Source organism: Amblyomma mixtum, chromosome 6 (assembly GCF_055824585.1).
Source record: "Amblyomma mixtum isolate Tamu chromosome 6, ASM5582458v1, whole genome shotgun sequence".
Lineage (NCBI taxonomy): Eukaryota > Metazoa > Arthropoda > Arachnida > Ixodida > Ixodidae > Amblyomma > Amblyomma mixtum.
In genome coordinates, this window is record NC_143017.1 from 98,838,760 (window position 1) to 98,855,941 (window position 17,182).

General features: G+C 46.3%; 2 protein-coding genes across 3 annotated transcripts in view; one reads left to right on the forward strand and one right to left on the reverse strand.

Annotated features, from left to right (window-relative positions):
- Positions 1-17,182, reverse strand: part of LOC149339827 (serine beta-lactamase-like protein LACTB, mitochondrial) — a 36,740-nt gene that overhangs the window by 15,039 nt on the left and 4,519 nt on the right. The window contains exons 2-3 of one of the 2 annotated variants that reach the window (XM_089548491.1): positions 3,123-3,153; positions 57-123 (exon numbers count right to left, since the gene is read on the reverse strand). In XM_089548491.1, the coding sequence (XP_089404617.1) occupies positions 57-123; positions 3,123-3,153 (98 nt within the window). Of the gene's footprint in view, positions 1-56; positions 124-234; positions 1,130-3,122; positions 3,154-17,182 lie in introns of those variants that run through there. The other variant, XM_089548490.1, reaches the window with a different exon arrangement.
- Positions 1,339-17,182, forward strand: part of Rfk (Riboflavin kinase) — a 47,496-nt gene continuing 31,652 nt past the window's right edge. Inside the window, exons 1-2 of the mRNA XM_089548492.1 lie at positions 1,339-1,595; positions 11,005-11,156. Coding sequence (XP_089404618.1) covers positions 1,478-1,595; positions 11,005-11,156 — 270 coding nt within the window. The 5' untranslated portion in view covers positions 1,339-1,477. The remainder of the gene's footprint in view (positions 1,596-11,004; positions 11,157-17,182) is intronic.

Sequence of the window (17,182 nt, forward strand, 5' to 3'; positions counted from 1 at the left end):
CAAAAACGCAACACGCCATTTACCACTAAGCACTTTTTTTTTGTCTTTTTCCATACCTTCAGCCCAAACGGTCTCTCCATCAACACTCACTGCCACGGCGATTCCAGGAACACCGCATTCGTCCTAAAAAAAGAGAGAAAAAAATGCACACACAATAACGGAAAAATTGCACGATTGAAGGGTCTGCCAGATAGTCTATTTTGGTCAAAACAGACGTAAAGGCTTCCCACTTACCTTTTTTCGCATTAGGAGTTCACGGCCATAGTTAATGGCGTTTTCCAGCTGCGCCTGTCGCTTGGACACCTTTGTACCACAGTTCACAGAAAGTGATTCCACCGTGTTGGGAGAGAGTGCTAAAACTTTGTGCACGTGCAGAGGCCTTGGCTCACAGGTCCACGCTATGTAACAACCGATGCCAAGGCTAACAGCACCGCCGCAAATTGCCGACAATTTGTACATGTTGCGGGAATGACTGCTTCGAGCGTCACTGTGCAGCAGCCGCCTCTGCGTTGACAGCCTGATGTCACGGATGCGACAGTGAAGCGACTGCCGTATAAAACATAATGCTTTCGTCATCCTGAGTTGTTTCAGTCCATGCAGTTCGGCTGTCAAGCTACTCAGGCGTCGGAACACTCACACGAACTTTGGAGGCGTCAACTAACGCGCTAATGATACAACAGCGATAACGACACGAAACAAAACTGACATATTATGGATTGGATTGGCTTGGATCTGTAGCCTAAAAACAGTGATGCTGATAATGCCGATGCTCGCGTTGCAGAAAATGCTTCATGCATCCTGTTTATCACTGCAGATGTCGTCCTGATCTCGATGGTTCTGATGCTCTTGAATGTGCTGAATGAAGCTGCGGACCCGAAGCAAACCGACTTTGAATACGATCCAAGTCTGTACCCGATGTTTTACGATTACTCGTTTGGGTCCAAGCCTTGCAGTCTGGAAGGAGACCCTGTACGTACACTGGACTCTAGCCTTGTTTTACGCACTTACGTTATCTTAATAAGTGATGCTTAATTTTCAGTGCCGCATAGGGGTTACAATGTGCTGCCCGTACATGATCTGCGCTACGTTGAACCCGGACGCTGCAGAGGAGAGCGGCACATGCACATTGAAGAGAGATGTGGATTAAAGCTTTTTCACAAATATTGCCTGGTGTTTTTACTTATTAGAGAAGGGGCAAAAATTAATTCCCATTTTTTTTCTCTTCATACTTTGCAACATTTCGAAATACCAGTTTTTCTTTTCAGTTTCGTTTTTTGCGGCTATGACTGACTAGAAGTCGACTTGATCCCCAAAGAAAGCAAGAACCACGAAACAAAAACGAAGAAGTCGTCTGCGCATTTACATGACGCTTGGCACCGGTGCAGGAGTTGTCTCGTCGTCGTCTCGGGGTTGATGCTGTCTGTTACGAGCTTCGCTCTTTTTCTGGACTTTTCTGATTGTTCTATACAAGTTCACAATGCCTGTATTTCCGTCCAAGCTGTCTTCCAACGGCGTGAAATGCCTACCGCTCTTCATTCGCGGCACCGTGGTGAAAGGTTACGGCCGCGGCAGCAAGCAGTTGGGGATACCCACTGGTGAGTGCCTCCATACTTTCTCTGTCCTCGTTTGAATGGATGTCAAGGCAAACACATGTACAGCGGTTACTAGCTCAGGGGGCGATTGCTTGATTTGTTTTCAAGAAATTGTATTACAGAGGCCTGCTACCTAAGGAGCCGGCAATCTGATAGCGTCATAGAATCTAGCGTCAGCGTCGTGTATACGTCACGGCGTTCACGCGGTTTCCGTGAACGGGGTCTTAAACGTCATTGACACATTAGTTTTCCTCTTAAGCTGTCCGCCACGGTACAACATAAAATGGGGGGATTTCTCTAGCTTAAAACTTGAATTGCGCGCAAGGTCGCTCACGGTTGGTTGCTCTGTGTCACGACTGCGTTGTGTTGCTTGAGAAAACATCAGTTCCCGCATTTTCTTTTTCCTGGAAACTTCTGTGTTGATATTCAGCTGCAATAACTATAGCTCAAAAATGAAGACCCTATGTGTACACAGGCCTTTGCGTCGGAAACGAAATCATATCGAACACCGCATTCTCTTGCGTGAATAACCTTAGATTGCCCAGCAGCACATCCATTTGATGTAGGTAACTAGTACTGAAGTGAACTATAGTACCTTTTCGCTGCTACTGTACTGTGCGAGGTGGTGCATGTAGGGGTAGAATTTTCGTACATATTGTCAAAGACCTTCGCAGGGAAGGACACGACGTAAAGCAAGGACGCGCGGTGCTACAAGTCCCAAAAGCTCGTCTTGCGTAGATTGTCAAAGACCTTCGCAGGGAAGGACACGTAAAGCATGGACGCGCGATGCTATAAGTCCCAAAAGCTCGTCTTGCGTAGATTGATTTTTCTGATGTCCCCCCCCCCCCCCCCCCCCCCCCCCCCCCCCCTTTTTTTTTGTTCTCTGGGGTAACTGGCCCACGTTGCTATGGAGCTGCCTCTGCGCCATTAACCCTTTCTGTCCCGGGTTGAAATCCCGGGTTAGAAGAGTTCAAGTCAAATGGTGTCACGTCTTGGTACGCCATAACCGAAAAATTCTCGTGATCACTTGCTAGGCGAATACAGTCCATGTGGCGCATTTACGAATCGTGGCTGCGTCTATTTTCGATGTAATGTTCTGCAGAACAAACACAGTATATAAAAAAAGGGGGGGTCATTGCCAGAAGAAAATTGTAACATCTGTGAGATTGAATCAGCGCACGACGTAACCAGAGGCAGCTGGTGTGGCGCTCAGATGTTTTGGCGCCCATTAGTCTGAAAGTTTCTGCACACCCAGCTGTTCAGTTAACCATGCATGTTCTCCGAGTATCTGTTGTCAGTCGAATAGACATTGCTGACTGTTTCTATGCTTGAAATTGTTGAAGGCCTCCACAACCTTCCTGCACCCTTCATCTCTGAATCTCCACACTGCAAATTTGCATGTCACTTCTTCACAGTTCAGTGCTACAGGCAGGCACCTCTTGTGCAGTATTTACAATATACATTCAAAAACTTTTCTTTAAGCTTTTTTTTGCAAGAATAAAAACTCCATGACCGCTCATAGTTCCTCACTTGATAATTCCATGATGTCACTTTTGGTGGTCTGAAACAAAGAAAATTTTATAATATGATTCTGGAGATCTGCCATTTATAACACAAGATGTTTGAGGGTTTTAATAAAGCCTCTCTGGAGAAGCTTGCTGGCAGACAACTGTTGAATGCCTGTGGATTTGACAGTAGTTAGCCTTGAGGCTTTCCAAAAGCAAAAATAGAGCCTGATCATTGCATTCGTATGCCAAAATATGTGCTTCCAATGAACACTTAGCAAATAGGAGGCCCACTGCATTTGTTCAGTTTGCTACGTAGTGACTTGAAGCAGTCTTGTGGTCATATATCTTGCATATAATCTCTGGTACAGGGCAATTTTTCTGCCAGATTGGAAAGAAATGTCATGGGGCAGTTTCTTTTGCCACGTCATCATCTTAAAGTGCCATGTCGAATTCATATTTCTTTCATTAGCAAGGGACTTGCTGAGCAGAATAGTATGATAAGTAGTCACCATTCCAAGTTTCCCTTTGATGTGAGTATGACAGTGACAAATTAGCATGTTGTCATGAAAATTGTCATGCCTGTAGGAGTTAGTACAGACATCTTAATACTATGAGCTTTCAGCAAGCAGCTGTGATTTTAGGAGGTCTGCATCAGCTAGCTCTTTTCTTTGTAAAAGCCTCAAAACATACTCTGTCATTTAAAGTGTGTCATTCTGTTTTTGCACGGTATAGTATAGATGGTATTCTCCTCTTCTCTGCCTGCACCACGGTAATATATCTTCCACTGTATGCTATGTCGTAAATCGCTGAGCTGCTGCACAAGGGTTCTGACGCCCTCGGAGCCTAGCATTGTGACGCACAGCTGTTTTGAGCTAGCCTGCCTTGAGGAGCAGCTGTTTCTTGTGAGCAGCATTTATGTCATTCTGCTGGCACTCTTTCTGCGGGCAAATTTATCACCTATTCTTTTCCTCACTGTGTGGCATAGCTCAGCACTAAACCCTGGCGCTTTTTCATGAAAAAGAAAATTGCTTGCGGAGTATGCAGTGCTGCTACATAATGTCCAATTTAATGTCCATAATTTAAATGTCCAAGTACAGTATAACGTTCAAGAACCCTAGGTGGTTGAAGTTTCCGGAGCCCTTCACTACGGCTTCCCTCATAGCCTGAGTTGCTTTGGGAGGTTAAACCCCAACAAACCAAACCAAGTACAGTACACGTCAGTCTTGTGCACAGTACTCAAGTGGCATGCTGCACAGCAAAAAGGGAGACCCAGCAGCAGATGCTAGGTGCTAGGGGTAACACTTAGGTAGGTATCCTAACGTCTTCAGTCTAGACAGGTACAAGCATGTTACCTTCAAGACTGTCAGGTCAAATATAGTTTGGTTTTCATTGTCTGTAGATCATTACTTGAGCGCTCTATGCAACATTGACATGCACTGCATCTTTGCAGATCTGTGAAATGCTGTTTCAAACTATAGCTCTGCTTAATATCTTAGACTTAATATCTTAGAAAATGAAAATTTTTTTTTTTAGCTGTAGGCATTCTTCCTAACAGTTGCTTATACAGTTAACACGAGAGCGGAGAAATGCCACGTAGGAGATTAAGATGCTTGCCTACACACAGGCAAACAGCTGCCAATGTGAATTAGTATGGAATTGTTGGCTGCGAGCCTAGCGTTGAAGTCCGATTGTCCATTATTGAGGCTTGAAACTTTAATTTCTGCATTTATAGTCTGGGAATCACTTCTGCTAGGAGAAAAAAGAATAAGACTTAGAAGAACTTGATGCTGGGCTATTTGGCGTGCCTGTGTGATTTGCAAAGAGCTGCACAGTACACTGATAGAAAGAACTTGCTCTAACTCCCAGATGTCACTTCATTCCCCAAATCATGCGTACATGCACATGTGCTTACTGTACAGATCAAGAATGAAACAAAAATGAATACCTGAAGCAATTATGGCCACCAAATTATGGCCAGCAAAAGCTGATGCCCACAATACCCCATGTTTTAAATACCTACCCCTTAGCTACTCACCATGCTGTTGGAGACTCAGAGTAACTGTATCTTTAAATGTGTCGTGAATAACATGGCAGTTTTTTAACACTGCCTACTGTTTTGTATGTTGTTGTAATTGGACTATGAAAATGTCTTGATTTTATGATTAGTATTTGTGTTCAATGTTGTTTGCCATTCTATTCTGTTTATTTTTATTTATAAGCTGCCGCTATCAAGCGCTTGGAATTTGTTTTTTCTAGGAGGGCAGGTCTTAGTTGTAGCGCCCTTTTCCTGTGCCTCCTTGGCTTACAGCGCAAAGCTGTAAGCCAAGGAGCCACGTGTTGCTAGTTATAAAACACAATGAATGCATCGCTTATGCATGTGTCTATAAAATCAACACTAGAAGGAACATGAGCTACAAGTCATAAAAGAACCAGAAGACATTTGCCTGGCTGCTTCCATGCATGGCTTCAAGCTGTAAATATACTGAACAGTTGCAAGAGTATAGCTGAGAACATCTGGAAGCTTGGCTCTCAAAGAGAAGAGAAGAAACGTATGTTTGAGTGATGTGGTGATTGTGCTTTACAGAAGTGAAGCACGTGCCTTTGATAGGGATCTAAAACTCGTGTGACTTTTCCATGGTTTCAAGCTATAAATATACTGAACAGATACAAGAGTATAGCTGTGAACATCTGGAAGCCTGGCTCATAGAAGAACAAAAACATGTTTGAGCAAGGGCGTCCGCAGAATTTTTTGCAGGGGGGGGCCCCATTGGTTGTTGGCGCCGGAGGGGGGGGGGGGGGGGGGGGCATGTTCGTAGCAAAAAGACACTATTTGCGGTATGAATTTATTTATTTATATATAAATAAAAAATAAGTGAAATACACACATGAAATAAAAATTACAAACAGCAAATTAAAGTGTGGCTAGGAGAGATACATTGCAGTTTATCAACGAAGAAACAATTAAAATTAATAAAAAATCCAAAAATATACTGTCACTTCGTGGAGAAGAGTGCTCAGTATTGCTGCATACGGGTTCTCGACTCACCCGGATTGATGACCAGCACACAGCACAATATGGTCACAAACACGCAACTACAGTCACTCAGTCAGTCTTCCTTGAACAGCAACTGTAGACTCCACGGATTTTTCTGGGCGAATTGCGTGATTACACGGGTGATAAATTCATTTCTGTGCTTCATTACACGCTCTCGGTGCACACTCGTCACACACATTGATTGGAAAAACGGTTGAACGCGCACGTTGAAAACAAAAGATGTCTATACATACAACGAAAACTTATTTACAAGATAAATGCACGCTCGCAGCTTCATACACCTCGCTCCATCTTGCTCGCGCATCCGCACAGTCGAGCAACCGCACGCACACTGCTCGCCGCTCGTAGTTTTCTCGTCCACTGTCTTGGTTGTTCTCAGCTTCGTTGACAAACGGCCACTAAAAACACCGAAGCACAAATACAGAGGCGCGCACACGTGCAAGGGCTTACTTCCGTGCGACTTCCAAGGGGAAGGGACACTCGCCACTCCGGTAGGAAAATTTATTTTGTGTGTTTTTATGGGGTTCAGAGCCCCAAAACGACTCAGGTTATGAGGAACGGAGTAGTACAGAGCTCCGGATAATGTCGACCACCTGGGTCTCTTTACCGGGCACTGACCTCGCACAGTACACGGGCGCTGTTGTCATTTGAGGCCCAGCCAGAGGTGACAGGCGAGCCAGGCAGGCGCCATCGGGCTGCGTTGACCAAAGGCGCTGGTTTTCGGAGAAGACGCTAGGGACGCTGGTGTGGGGGCGCCTCTGGAGATTGCGTCGCCGTGAACAAAAGATGCTAATCTCCTTTGCCGAAGATTCTGATAGCGGCGCTTCTACCGCACTGCGCTCTCCCGTGGATCGGAGGCACAGCGAGCGGCGGCGGCGCCAACTGATCGCCCTCTTGCCCATGAGCAGCCCGACAAAGCGGGGGTGGACACGGCTGATTTGTCTTTCCCTCCTGAAGAATTCATCGGTGGCCGGCATAACGAAGGCGAAAACAAGATGCACTGTGCACTGTCTGCCTCCGTGTCGCTATCTGTCTAGAGATCAAAGAAACAGGCACCCATTTCAAGACGGCTTGAAACACATGCTCGCCGGTGCCGCTGTATGTCTGCAACAGGTCGGCCTTCAACAGAGCTAACGATGGCGTGGTTTGAAAACGGCATAAAGACGCGTGCCCGGATGCGGCATTTCGCAGATGTGACCCAAAGCGTGGAAGCGGAGCTGCTTTTACCCTTTTGGCTGAGCCCACCACGGCCCCTTGCGTGCGGCCATCACTCACGGTTCGAGGGAGTGATTTTCCAGGGGGGTGCAGCCGCCCCCCCTTGCCCCCCCCTCCGGACGCCCATGTGTTTGAGTGATTTGGTGATTGTGCTTTACAGAAGTGAAGCACGTGTCTTTGTTAGGGTTCTAAAAATCGTGTGACTTTTTGGCATTTGATCGTTGGTTGTTTCGCTAGTTGTGTACAGGCTGCACTGCACATGTACTGTCATACCTTTTTAATATGGGCGCACTGACTACCGAGCAAAGCTGTTCATAAAGTGACTTGTCCGCCATAATGCATCATGAAGAAAGCAATAAAATATTCAGAAAAGAAAAGTATTTTGTGAAGAAAAGTTCTGCGTATGTGCATTATGCATTATAATATTTGTGTTCAGTGTTGTTTGCCATTCTATTCTGTGTTTATTTCTTGTTATAAGCTGCCGCTGTCAAGCGCTTGGAATTTGTTTTTTTTAGGAGGGCAGGCCTTAGTTGTAACGCCCTTTCCCTGCGCCTGCTTGGCTTATAGTTTTGCGCTGTAAGCCAAGGAGCCACGTGCTACTAGTTATAAAACACAATGAATGCATTGCTTATGCATGTGTCTATAAAATCAACACTAGAAGGAACATGAGCTATAAGTCATAAAAGAAGCAGTAGACATTTGCCTGGCTATTTTCATCCACTTTTTCAAGCTGTAAATATACTGAACAGTTGCAAGAGTATAGCTGAGAACATCTGGAATCTTGGCTCTCAAGGAGAAGAGAAGAAACATATGTTTGAGTGATGTGGCGATTGTGCTTTACAGAAACGAAGCACGTGCCTTTGATAGGGATCTAAAACTCGTGTGACTTTTCCATAGTTTCAAGCTATAAATATACTGAACAGATGCAAGAGTGTAGCTGAGAACGTCTGGAAGCCTGGCTCATAGAAGAAAAAAAACGTTTGAGTGATGCGGTGATTGTGCTTTACAGAAGCGAACCACGTGTCTTTGATAGGATTCTAAAAATCGTATGACTTTTCGGCATTTGATCGTTGGTTTTTTCTCTCCTTTTGTACAGGTTGCTCATGCACATGTACTGTCATACTTAGTTAATATGGGCGCACTGACTCCCGGGCAGAACTGCTCATAAAGGGAGTTGTCTGCCATTATGAATCATGAAGAAAGCAATAAAATATTCAGAAAAGAAATGTATTTTGTAATTAAGTTCTGCTTCTGTGCAGAGCGGTATGCAATGAAGTGGAAATTAAATGAAATTTCAAAAGTGGCTGATATCTTGATTGCCATTACAGTTTGAACCTCACTATAACAAGTCCAAAGGGCCTTGCAATTTCTTCATTATAGCTGTCACTTCATTATAATGATAAGCGACCATGGTTGCACCCGTAGCGGGCATACCAGTGAGCTTTCCTGTTGCTGTGTTTATGGAGAACAACATAGCTAGCGTTTAGTGTGCTGCCGATATGCATTGTGGGAGCCTTCAACACGTGCGGCCGAACACTCGCAGACCTGCAAAATATGTCAGGCTTGCTAGCATGCACCCATTTCTCCTGCTGCCTACGGGGTCCTCAGCACTTAGAAAATGGGTCTAGGAGGAATAATGTAGTAGAGGACAGGGAGAAGTCTATTAAGAATATTTAATTCCTTTTTCTAGGACGCTGCGAAAAAAAGAGTGCACATGACAGCGATTTCACCGCGAGTACTGTTTCAGTTGGCTTCGCTGCACAGCTCTCTAAACGTGTGGGCTGTAACACTTTACCACTTGACAGGAATGTCCTGTGGAGAGAGTGAAAGCCAGACCAAAGGCTTTGATGACGGCCACCTTCTGATGAACGGAAATTGCATTGCGCTTTCATTTTTCATCGCTTGCTCATGTGAAACCACCGTGACATGCTGTCACAGCAAAGCTGGCTGCTAAATGTATTGAACCATGCGACCATGATGCAAGCACAGGAACTAAATTTTACATATTGCCAGACATGTAAAGCACACTCCCACTGGGTCATGTGCAGCAAGGAAGGTGAAGAGTGGAGAAACTCTGATAATATTGGCAACTCAGACGAGGCATAGCAAGGCTTACAAACCACGCAGTGTGGCATCATTCAGTGGGCTGCATACCCAGTTATTGGCGAAAAAAAGAGCACAATTGTCAAATGACATGCCAAAGCTAATTGTCCAGACATGTGTCCTCGCATGTGTCCTGTAAAATTCGCATGTTTGCTGGCAATTGTGTTATTTATGAAACAGTTAATAACAATTCTGATCAATTATCTATAAAAAACATGCTTAACAAGATTCAGGATTGGTGTAAAATTTGGCTAATGGAGCTTAACCCTCACAAATGCAACGTACTCTCTTCATCGCCGCCGTAACCCGTTCGTGCCCTTCTATCACATAGACTCCGTTCCCGTGCCGCTAGTAGAAACATACAAATATTTAGGCGCAACCTTGTGCTCTGACCTCTCCTGGAAAATTCATATAAATAACATCATTTCTTCAGCTAACAAATCCCTTGGTTTTCTAAAACGTCATCTCTGCGATGCGCCCATGCATGTTGAGTTATTAGCTTACGAAGCACTTGTGAAATCAAAATTAGAATACGCATCATCCATTTAGCATCCACATCAAGCTTATCTAACCAACGCATTAGAAGTTTTACAAAACCGCGCCGTCAGATTTATTCATTCTTCATATCATTACAGCACGAGTGTTACGTATCTGAAATTGCTTTCAGGCATACAGCCACTCGAGCTGCGCCGCCGCACAGCCAGTCTTTTATTATTTTACAAGTTACTTTACAGCCATCTACGAACTGCACCCTACATGGTCCCTCCGGCACGCATATCTCACTGCACTCTCCATCAACTCCGTCCACGTGCACGCACAGTCACCTTCGCAGCTTCATTTTCTTCACGCACCGCCACGGACTGGAATGGCCTTCCCGCCGACAATAACCTGTCCCACGAACTTCGTACGCAGAGCTAACAGCTTTTTGTCATCATCATAACGCATGATTACTTTGTCTCACCAAATGTTGTACCCACCCCTTATGTAATGCCCCTGAAAAGGGGTCTTTAAGGAAATAAAATTGATTGATTGATTGATTGAAACGCTTTGTGCAGGCCCTGTTAATAAGTTACCTGTAATTATGCAGGCCTGAATATCTTCTTGCAGCATTGTTTTTTCACGCTCAAGTTTCAAGCTGTACCGATCACAGTCTTGTGTATTGCTCTGTTCTACATGAGCAGGTGACAGCACAGCAAGTAACTGCGCGTCTAAGAGTTGCAGACGTTCCAGAGTATATTCGGACCTTGTTATTCGTCTTCTGTAGTTCAGATTCTGCAGTGGCCAAAGGGAATTGATCATACAAGCAGTATGTACTTGTGCTGTCTTCCCTTTCGTATTGAATATCTCATCCGTTCTATGTTTTCTTATTGTATGCCGAATGGTGTTAGGCCTTTTTTTGTAAAAGGGTTAATATGAATGTGAAACTAAGGTGACCCCGTACATAGCTTTTCAGTTGTTTTTTTTTTCCATAAGATTTTTACGCTTAAAGAAATGGTTGAGTGACGGTTTTTTATTTTTCATGCTTTTCCAGCGAACTTCTCACAAGATCTGGTCACAAAGGCCCCAGCTGAACTGGAGTGTGGGGTGTACTACGGCTGGGCCTCTGTCAATGACGGGCCTGTCAACAAAATGGTGATGAGCGTCGGCTGGAACCCCTACTACAAAAACGAAAAGAAGTCCATGGTAAGCACTGCAGCTTTTTTTCCATAAATGTTCATTGGTACTGTAGTATCTGAGTGTTTTTTTTTAGTGGGGATCAGTATAGAATTTTTTTTTCACGTAATGAGCTGGCACTTTTTTGAATCGGACTGCTTGCAATGCTAGTTGACAGTTTTCGTTAGTATTAAAAAGCAAAAGCAAAATGTGAACGCTACTGTTCTTAAAACATTAATTTTCTGAATCTGTATTGGAATGTGTTTCTACATAAAATCAACAGGCAGACTTACTTAAACTGTCACTTCAGTATATACATACATTGAAAACAGCAGGAACTTGAATGACAGTTGTGAACATGCATATAAAGTAAGTTACTACATAGTAAGCAAAGGACGACAAAGGCGCATGTTGTCTTTGGATTGAATTTTGAATTCAGAATCATAGATCAAAGACAGGGACACATACTGAGCTTTTTTCTGATTGCATGAGACTCATATGCAGTTACACGTATGGTGAGCAATATTGTAGGTGTATATATGTATCACACAGTCAGAATAAAGGTCAATTAAGGTAGCGCCTACTTGTGTGTTCCTGTATGCACGTTTTGTTGTGTATGTGTGTTGAAGTTTCCAGCTAACTCACCCAAACTATCATGCATCTAGACATTTTTAGTGGCTTGACAAGAAATCCTTATGAACCGTATGCATCACACCGAAAGAAACTGTTAAACCTGGAAGAGGATTACGATGACAAAGCATATGATGTGTAGGTAATGGTATGTGGCAGTGAATGCAGTATATGCAGACTAGTCTGAAAAGGCGCTTTGCTACAAACCTCAGGATAATGGTTTGATCTGGAGGCGGGGGGTGCTTCTTGACTCGCCACAGTTTACTGGCCGCGACAGCGAATAAAAATTGTCAGGGTTTAAACTTGGTTAAACCTATGAAGTGGGAAAGCATTCCCAAATCGTCATGGTCAAACTTCTTTGGCCCTAGCCAAATTTGGAGGTTGGGCACCAGTTATGTTTGGACATCAGTTTTAGTCCAAATCGGCCAAGGCCAAATTTTTGAAATGACCGGGGCCAAATTTGGAGGTCACTATTGTTTCGGGCACACCAAATTATACTTGGACTACTATTTTGGTCCAAATCAGCCAAGGCCAAATTTTGGGAGTCGGCCAGATTCGCCATCGAGTTGGCCGCTGTCAATTATGGCTAAACATTGATTTTGGTTTAAATATGATAAGGTCAAATTTCAGGAGTGGCCCGGGCCAAATTTGAGGTCACTGTCGTGTTGGGCGGCTAGACTTCGATTTGGGTCTAAATCTGTCAAGGTCAAATTTCGTGGGTGGGTAGGCCAAATTTGGAGGGTTTTTTTTTTTTAACCTTTAACTTAACACAGCACAAGAACGATCAAAGCGACAAGATTCTTGGTTGCTGTTGGTGAAAGTATGAGTGTTTTCGTGCTAAAAGGTGCCTCGCTCACTCTGCTCTCATTTTTTAAGCATGCTTTTAGCACCCGTTGTCTGCGCGTCGATGTCACTGGCGCCAGAACGGAGGAGAACACGGATCCGAACCTATAGGCGAACATTTGCAAAATTTGCAGTTCAACAGCCCCTGGTGCTTATGTGCTGCGCTGCTGCCGGAGCAGCGCATGCGTCAACAACGGCGTCTACCCTGTAGTCCGAGAGGCGCTTATGCGCAGTCGCGGTGGCACTTGATGAGCGACATGGAGGGAAAAAAAAAACTGAGGAGGAGCGTCCGGCGAGGGCTTCGAAGCCTAGTCTTAACAAGTAAAAGTATAGTAAAAAAAAAAGAGAGTTTGTCCTCCCGTGATCACGCCAAGCGATAGCGTTCGGTAAATTCTAGCCTTGCTGCGCACGCGCATGCGCGGATTAGCGCGGCAAACTGATTGTAGATCAACCTCCTTTCCGTAGACGCCCCGCGCCACAAGCCGCGCATGCGCGCGCACTAAAACATACCAAAACGTAAAGGACTGACTGGGAGAGCGAAAACGTGAGGGAGGAAACGGTTTCATAAACACTCGGCTTGCGAACGCTGGCCGCGTGACGTCGCGCTCCCTCCTCAGGTTTCTTTCCATCAGCACGGCCGGCTCCGGTCGCGCGGATCGCCATACATAAAAAGCGGCAAAGAAAACCGAGCGCTCTGTCGCTTGCGAAGGAAAGGTTAGTAAAGAAAAGCGGTTGATGGACGCTCCGCGAGACTCGAGTGCGGCTATCAATGTCTACGAGCCTTGCTAGAATATACGATGCACCTTTCCTGCAGTGACTTTCATGCTTACGTCTATAGTCTGCGATTTTTGCGATTTTTTTTTCGGTTAGTTTGTCAGCTTCATCGTTTTTTTTTTTTTGCTATTGCTGCCAGCATTGCATTATACTTTCCATATCCCCGCGCCACTTGTTAATTGCCAGCGATTTGCTTCCTCTTTTATTAGTTAACGCAGGCGACGCGTCGCGGTCGGCGTTGTTTAGACCGACTCTCTACGGCAGCTGGTTTTCTCCGTCCCGCCTTGAACAGTCTTCTTCATCCGTCCCTTCAGTTTTGTGTTCTTTTTTGTTTCCAGTCTACGGTCTGTCGTTTCTCTCCCTCTCTGCGCCTTTAAAGGGTCCCGAAATGGGTGTTAGGTTGGCTATAAAATGCTTGCGTTATGTAGAGTGCAGGCCACCGAGCGTTCATACCGCGTTCAAGACCTCAAAAGCAAGCCATGTCAGCTGCGTCGCTTCATAGGTAGGGCCGAGTGATGCAAAAATTGACGAGAGGGAGAGAGAAACACACAGCTTCTACAAAATGCATTTTAAAAATTCGTGCTGGAGGATACTCATGAAGCAGCGTCCTTTGCCATATCCCAGGCACAGCGCAACTTAGAGCCCCTTTCAGAGCCCCTTTAATACGGTTTTTAAACTAACCCAACCTGGTTCCTATTGGTGTCGCTGCCGAAACTTCAATATATGAGCGCGCATCGCATGCTACGGTGAATGCAGTTGCATTATCCGCCACGAAAAGCAGCAAGAACGTTGCGTGTTGCAGTCGGATTCGACTGAACTACGAAGCGGCGCGTGTCTCTCCAGCCAGTGGGGTCAACCGATGTTCACTGACGTCGCGGCTGATCTAGTGATGCAAAACTATCGATAGTACTATCGATACTTTCGATAGTTGAGTCACTATCGAACTATCGATAGCGCGCTATCGATAGTACTATCGATAGCCGTATCGATACTACTTGTTATATATAGTACTATCGATACTACAAAATCAACCACGCGTACACACTGCAACCTAAACTTGGTTTTCCAAGTGTGTGGTATGGAGGTGATGGTATGAGTAACTGACAGGACTCTTTCGTTTTCGCGGCCTACGCGTCACCGAGCTCTGCAGACGTTCCCTACGTAGCGTGCGAATGTCGTAGTTGCGAAGCATGTGTGCGAAAACCATTTCTGCAGCGGTTACGTCAGCAAGCCAGCACAACTTGTGCTGTTTGTTCGTTCATCGCAGTTCCAGGTATTTTTCCGAACTGTCTCAGCGCACGTTAAAGAACCACAATATCAATAATGTTAACTACTATCAATAGTCTTACCATCGATAGTTTCACTATAGATAGTCTTGCTATCGATAGCGGTACTATCGCTAGGAGTACTATCGAGAGCAACACTATCGATAGTAATACTATTTATTCTACTATCGATAGTATTACTATCGATAGTGTTGCTTTCGATAGTACTGCTAGCGATAGTAGCGCTATCGTTAGCAATACTATCTATAGTGAAACTGAGCGATAGTACCGCTATCGATAGCAAGACTATCTATAGCGAAACTGTCGATGGGACAGTTTCACTATATAGATAGTCTTGCTACCGATAGCGGTACTATAGCTAGTAGTACTATCGAGAGCAACACTATCGATAATAGTATCGATAGTCTAACCATAAGCACTATCGATAGTTTTTTTTACACTATCGATAGTTTCAAAAAAACTATCGATACTATCGATAGTCAATTTTCCGATATGTTTTGCATCACTAGGTTAATCCCCTGTCATGCTAGCGTTGCAGTGCATTAACTGCGGCGTCATTATAATCGGGCGGCGTCGTTGGCTGGAGGTCCTTTCAGGTCTATGCACTCCTTCGCTCTTGAGTTGTATCCAACTAAAAACCACTCGACGGCTAATAGGGAAACACCTCTGTGAGTCGGAATAACTGACGTCCTGGTGTGCGGAACCAGTCGTCGTTGAGGGGCCCTAGGTAGCTAACCCCTTGTTAGGTTCTCCTGTCTCCGACGGTCGGCCGGGGCCCGTTGCGTTTGGTGGGTGGTCGGGCATCCCGTGAGCGGGACCGCACCATTGGGCAATTGTGACGCCCTCCCTGACCTGGCCAAGCAGGCGAGTAATGGAGTCGAGAAACATTCGAAGGATATGAGCAAAAACTCGCTGTCCCCATTTCCGTCCACATTCCCATAACCCATTTGCCGACAACCATATATCCCACCCTCATAGTCCCATCTTTTCCGCTACTTCCCAAGTCTCTCCGGGCCCACTACCCCGGTTGTGGGTCGCTTTAGTTGCACTTCCACATTGATTTCTGTCCACCTTCGAGTGTCAAAATCCCAATTGCTCACAGGCCACGTCTTTTATTTCACAATTGGGATTATACCCGCAATACTTTAGTGGTGTGGGAGAGGCTCGTATTTTGTTACATTTTGTGTGCGTGCGTGTGTGCGGGCGTGCGTGCGCGCGCGTGTGTGCGTGTGCGCGCGTCCGTCCGTCCGCCTCGCCTTGTCCTCCGTACTCCGGTATCCGAAGTACAGCCGGGTCCCGGTCCCAGCTCTGCTCAGAATCGAAGCGATCGCAAAGCAGGCGCTGGGTTTCAAACTCGGGTCTCCGCGTGTGCGAGCTCGGCACGATGGCCACGCGGCTACCGGGGTGGCTCGATTGGGGCACGCGTGAACGTGGCGAGTTGTGCGCTGGTTGGAAGCGCACATGTTTCATATCGCTGCCGTGATTGGGCACATATCTGTTTTCACGCGGCAAGAGGTATACGAAGCCAACTTCCTGCTTCGAAACGGGATGGGCGTTGTTCTGGTTCTAAACCCGGTGGCTTTCTGCGCGCCAGATGCTAGAATGGCGTGCGCTTCAGCTGCACTGTGCCGCCTGCCGCAGATGCAGCGCGCAGTTCGTGACCCGAGCAGTGTACGTACGTGTGTGTGCGATAGGCTGTGCGTAGGAGATAAAGACAAGCGGCAGAAAATGATGTTTCAGCAATGCTTGTTCGGCAGCGCGTAAATCAGCCACCGAGGCCAGCCATATGCAGCCGCCACGGTGGGGCGGGCGCATTCTGTTTTCATGCAGTTCGGCGGTTCGTGTGTTCACCGTAACGGCGGTGAACGGCGGTGTGCTGCATATACGATGCCCATGGGCGTCCGGAGGGGGGCGCAAGGGGGGGCGGCTGCACCCCCCTGGAAAATCACTCACTCTAACCGTGAGTGATGGCCGCACACCAGGGGCGGCGGTGCGCTCAGCAAAAAGAGTAAAAGCGGCCCCGCTTCCAGCTTTGGGTCACATCTGCGAAGTGCCGCGTCCGGGGACGCGTCGTTGCAGACATACGCGGCACCGGCGAGCATGTGTTTCGAGGCGTCTTGAGATGGGTGCCTGTTTCTTTGATCTCTAGAGAGATAGCCACACGGAGGCAGACAGTGCACAATCCGGCCACCGATGAATTCTTCAGGAGGGAGGGACAAATCAGCCGTGTCCACCCCCGCTTTGTCGGGCTGCTCAAGGGCAAGCAGGCGATGAGTTGGCGCCGCCGCCGCTCGCTGTCTCCTCCGATCCACGGGAGAGCGCAGTTCGGTAGAAGCGCCGCTTTCAGAATCTTCGGCAAAGGGGATTAGCAGTTGCTTTTGTTCACGGCGACGCAGTCTCCAGAGGCGCCCCCACACCAGCGTTCCTTGCATCTTCTCCGGAAGCCAGCGCCTTTGGTCAAGGCAGCCCGATGGCGCCTGCCTGGCTCGCCTGTCACCTCTGGCTGGGCCTCAAATCCCAACA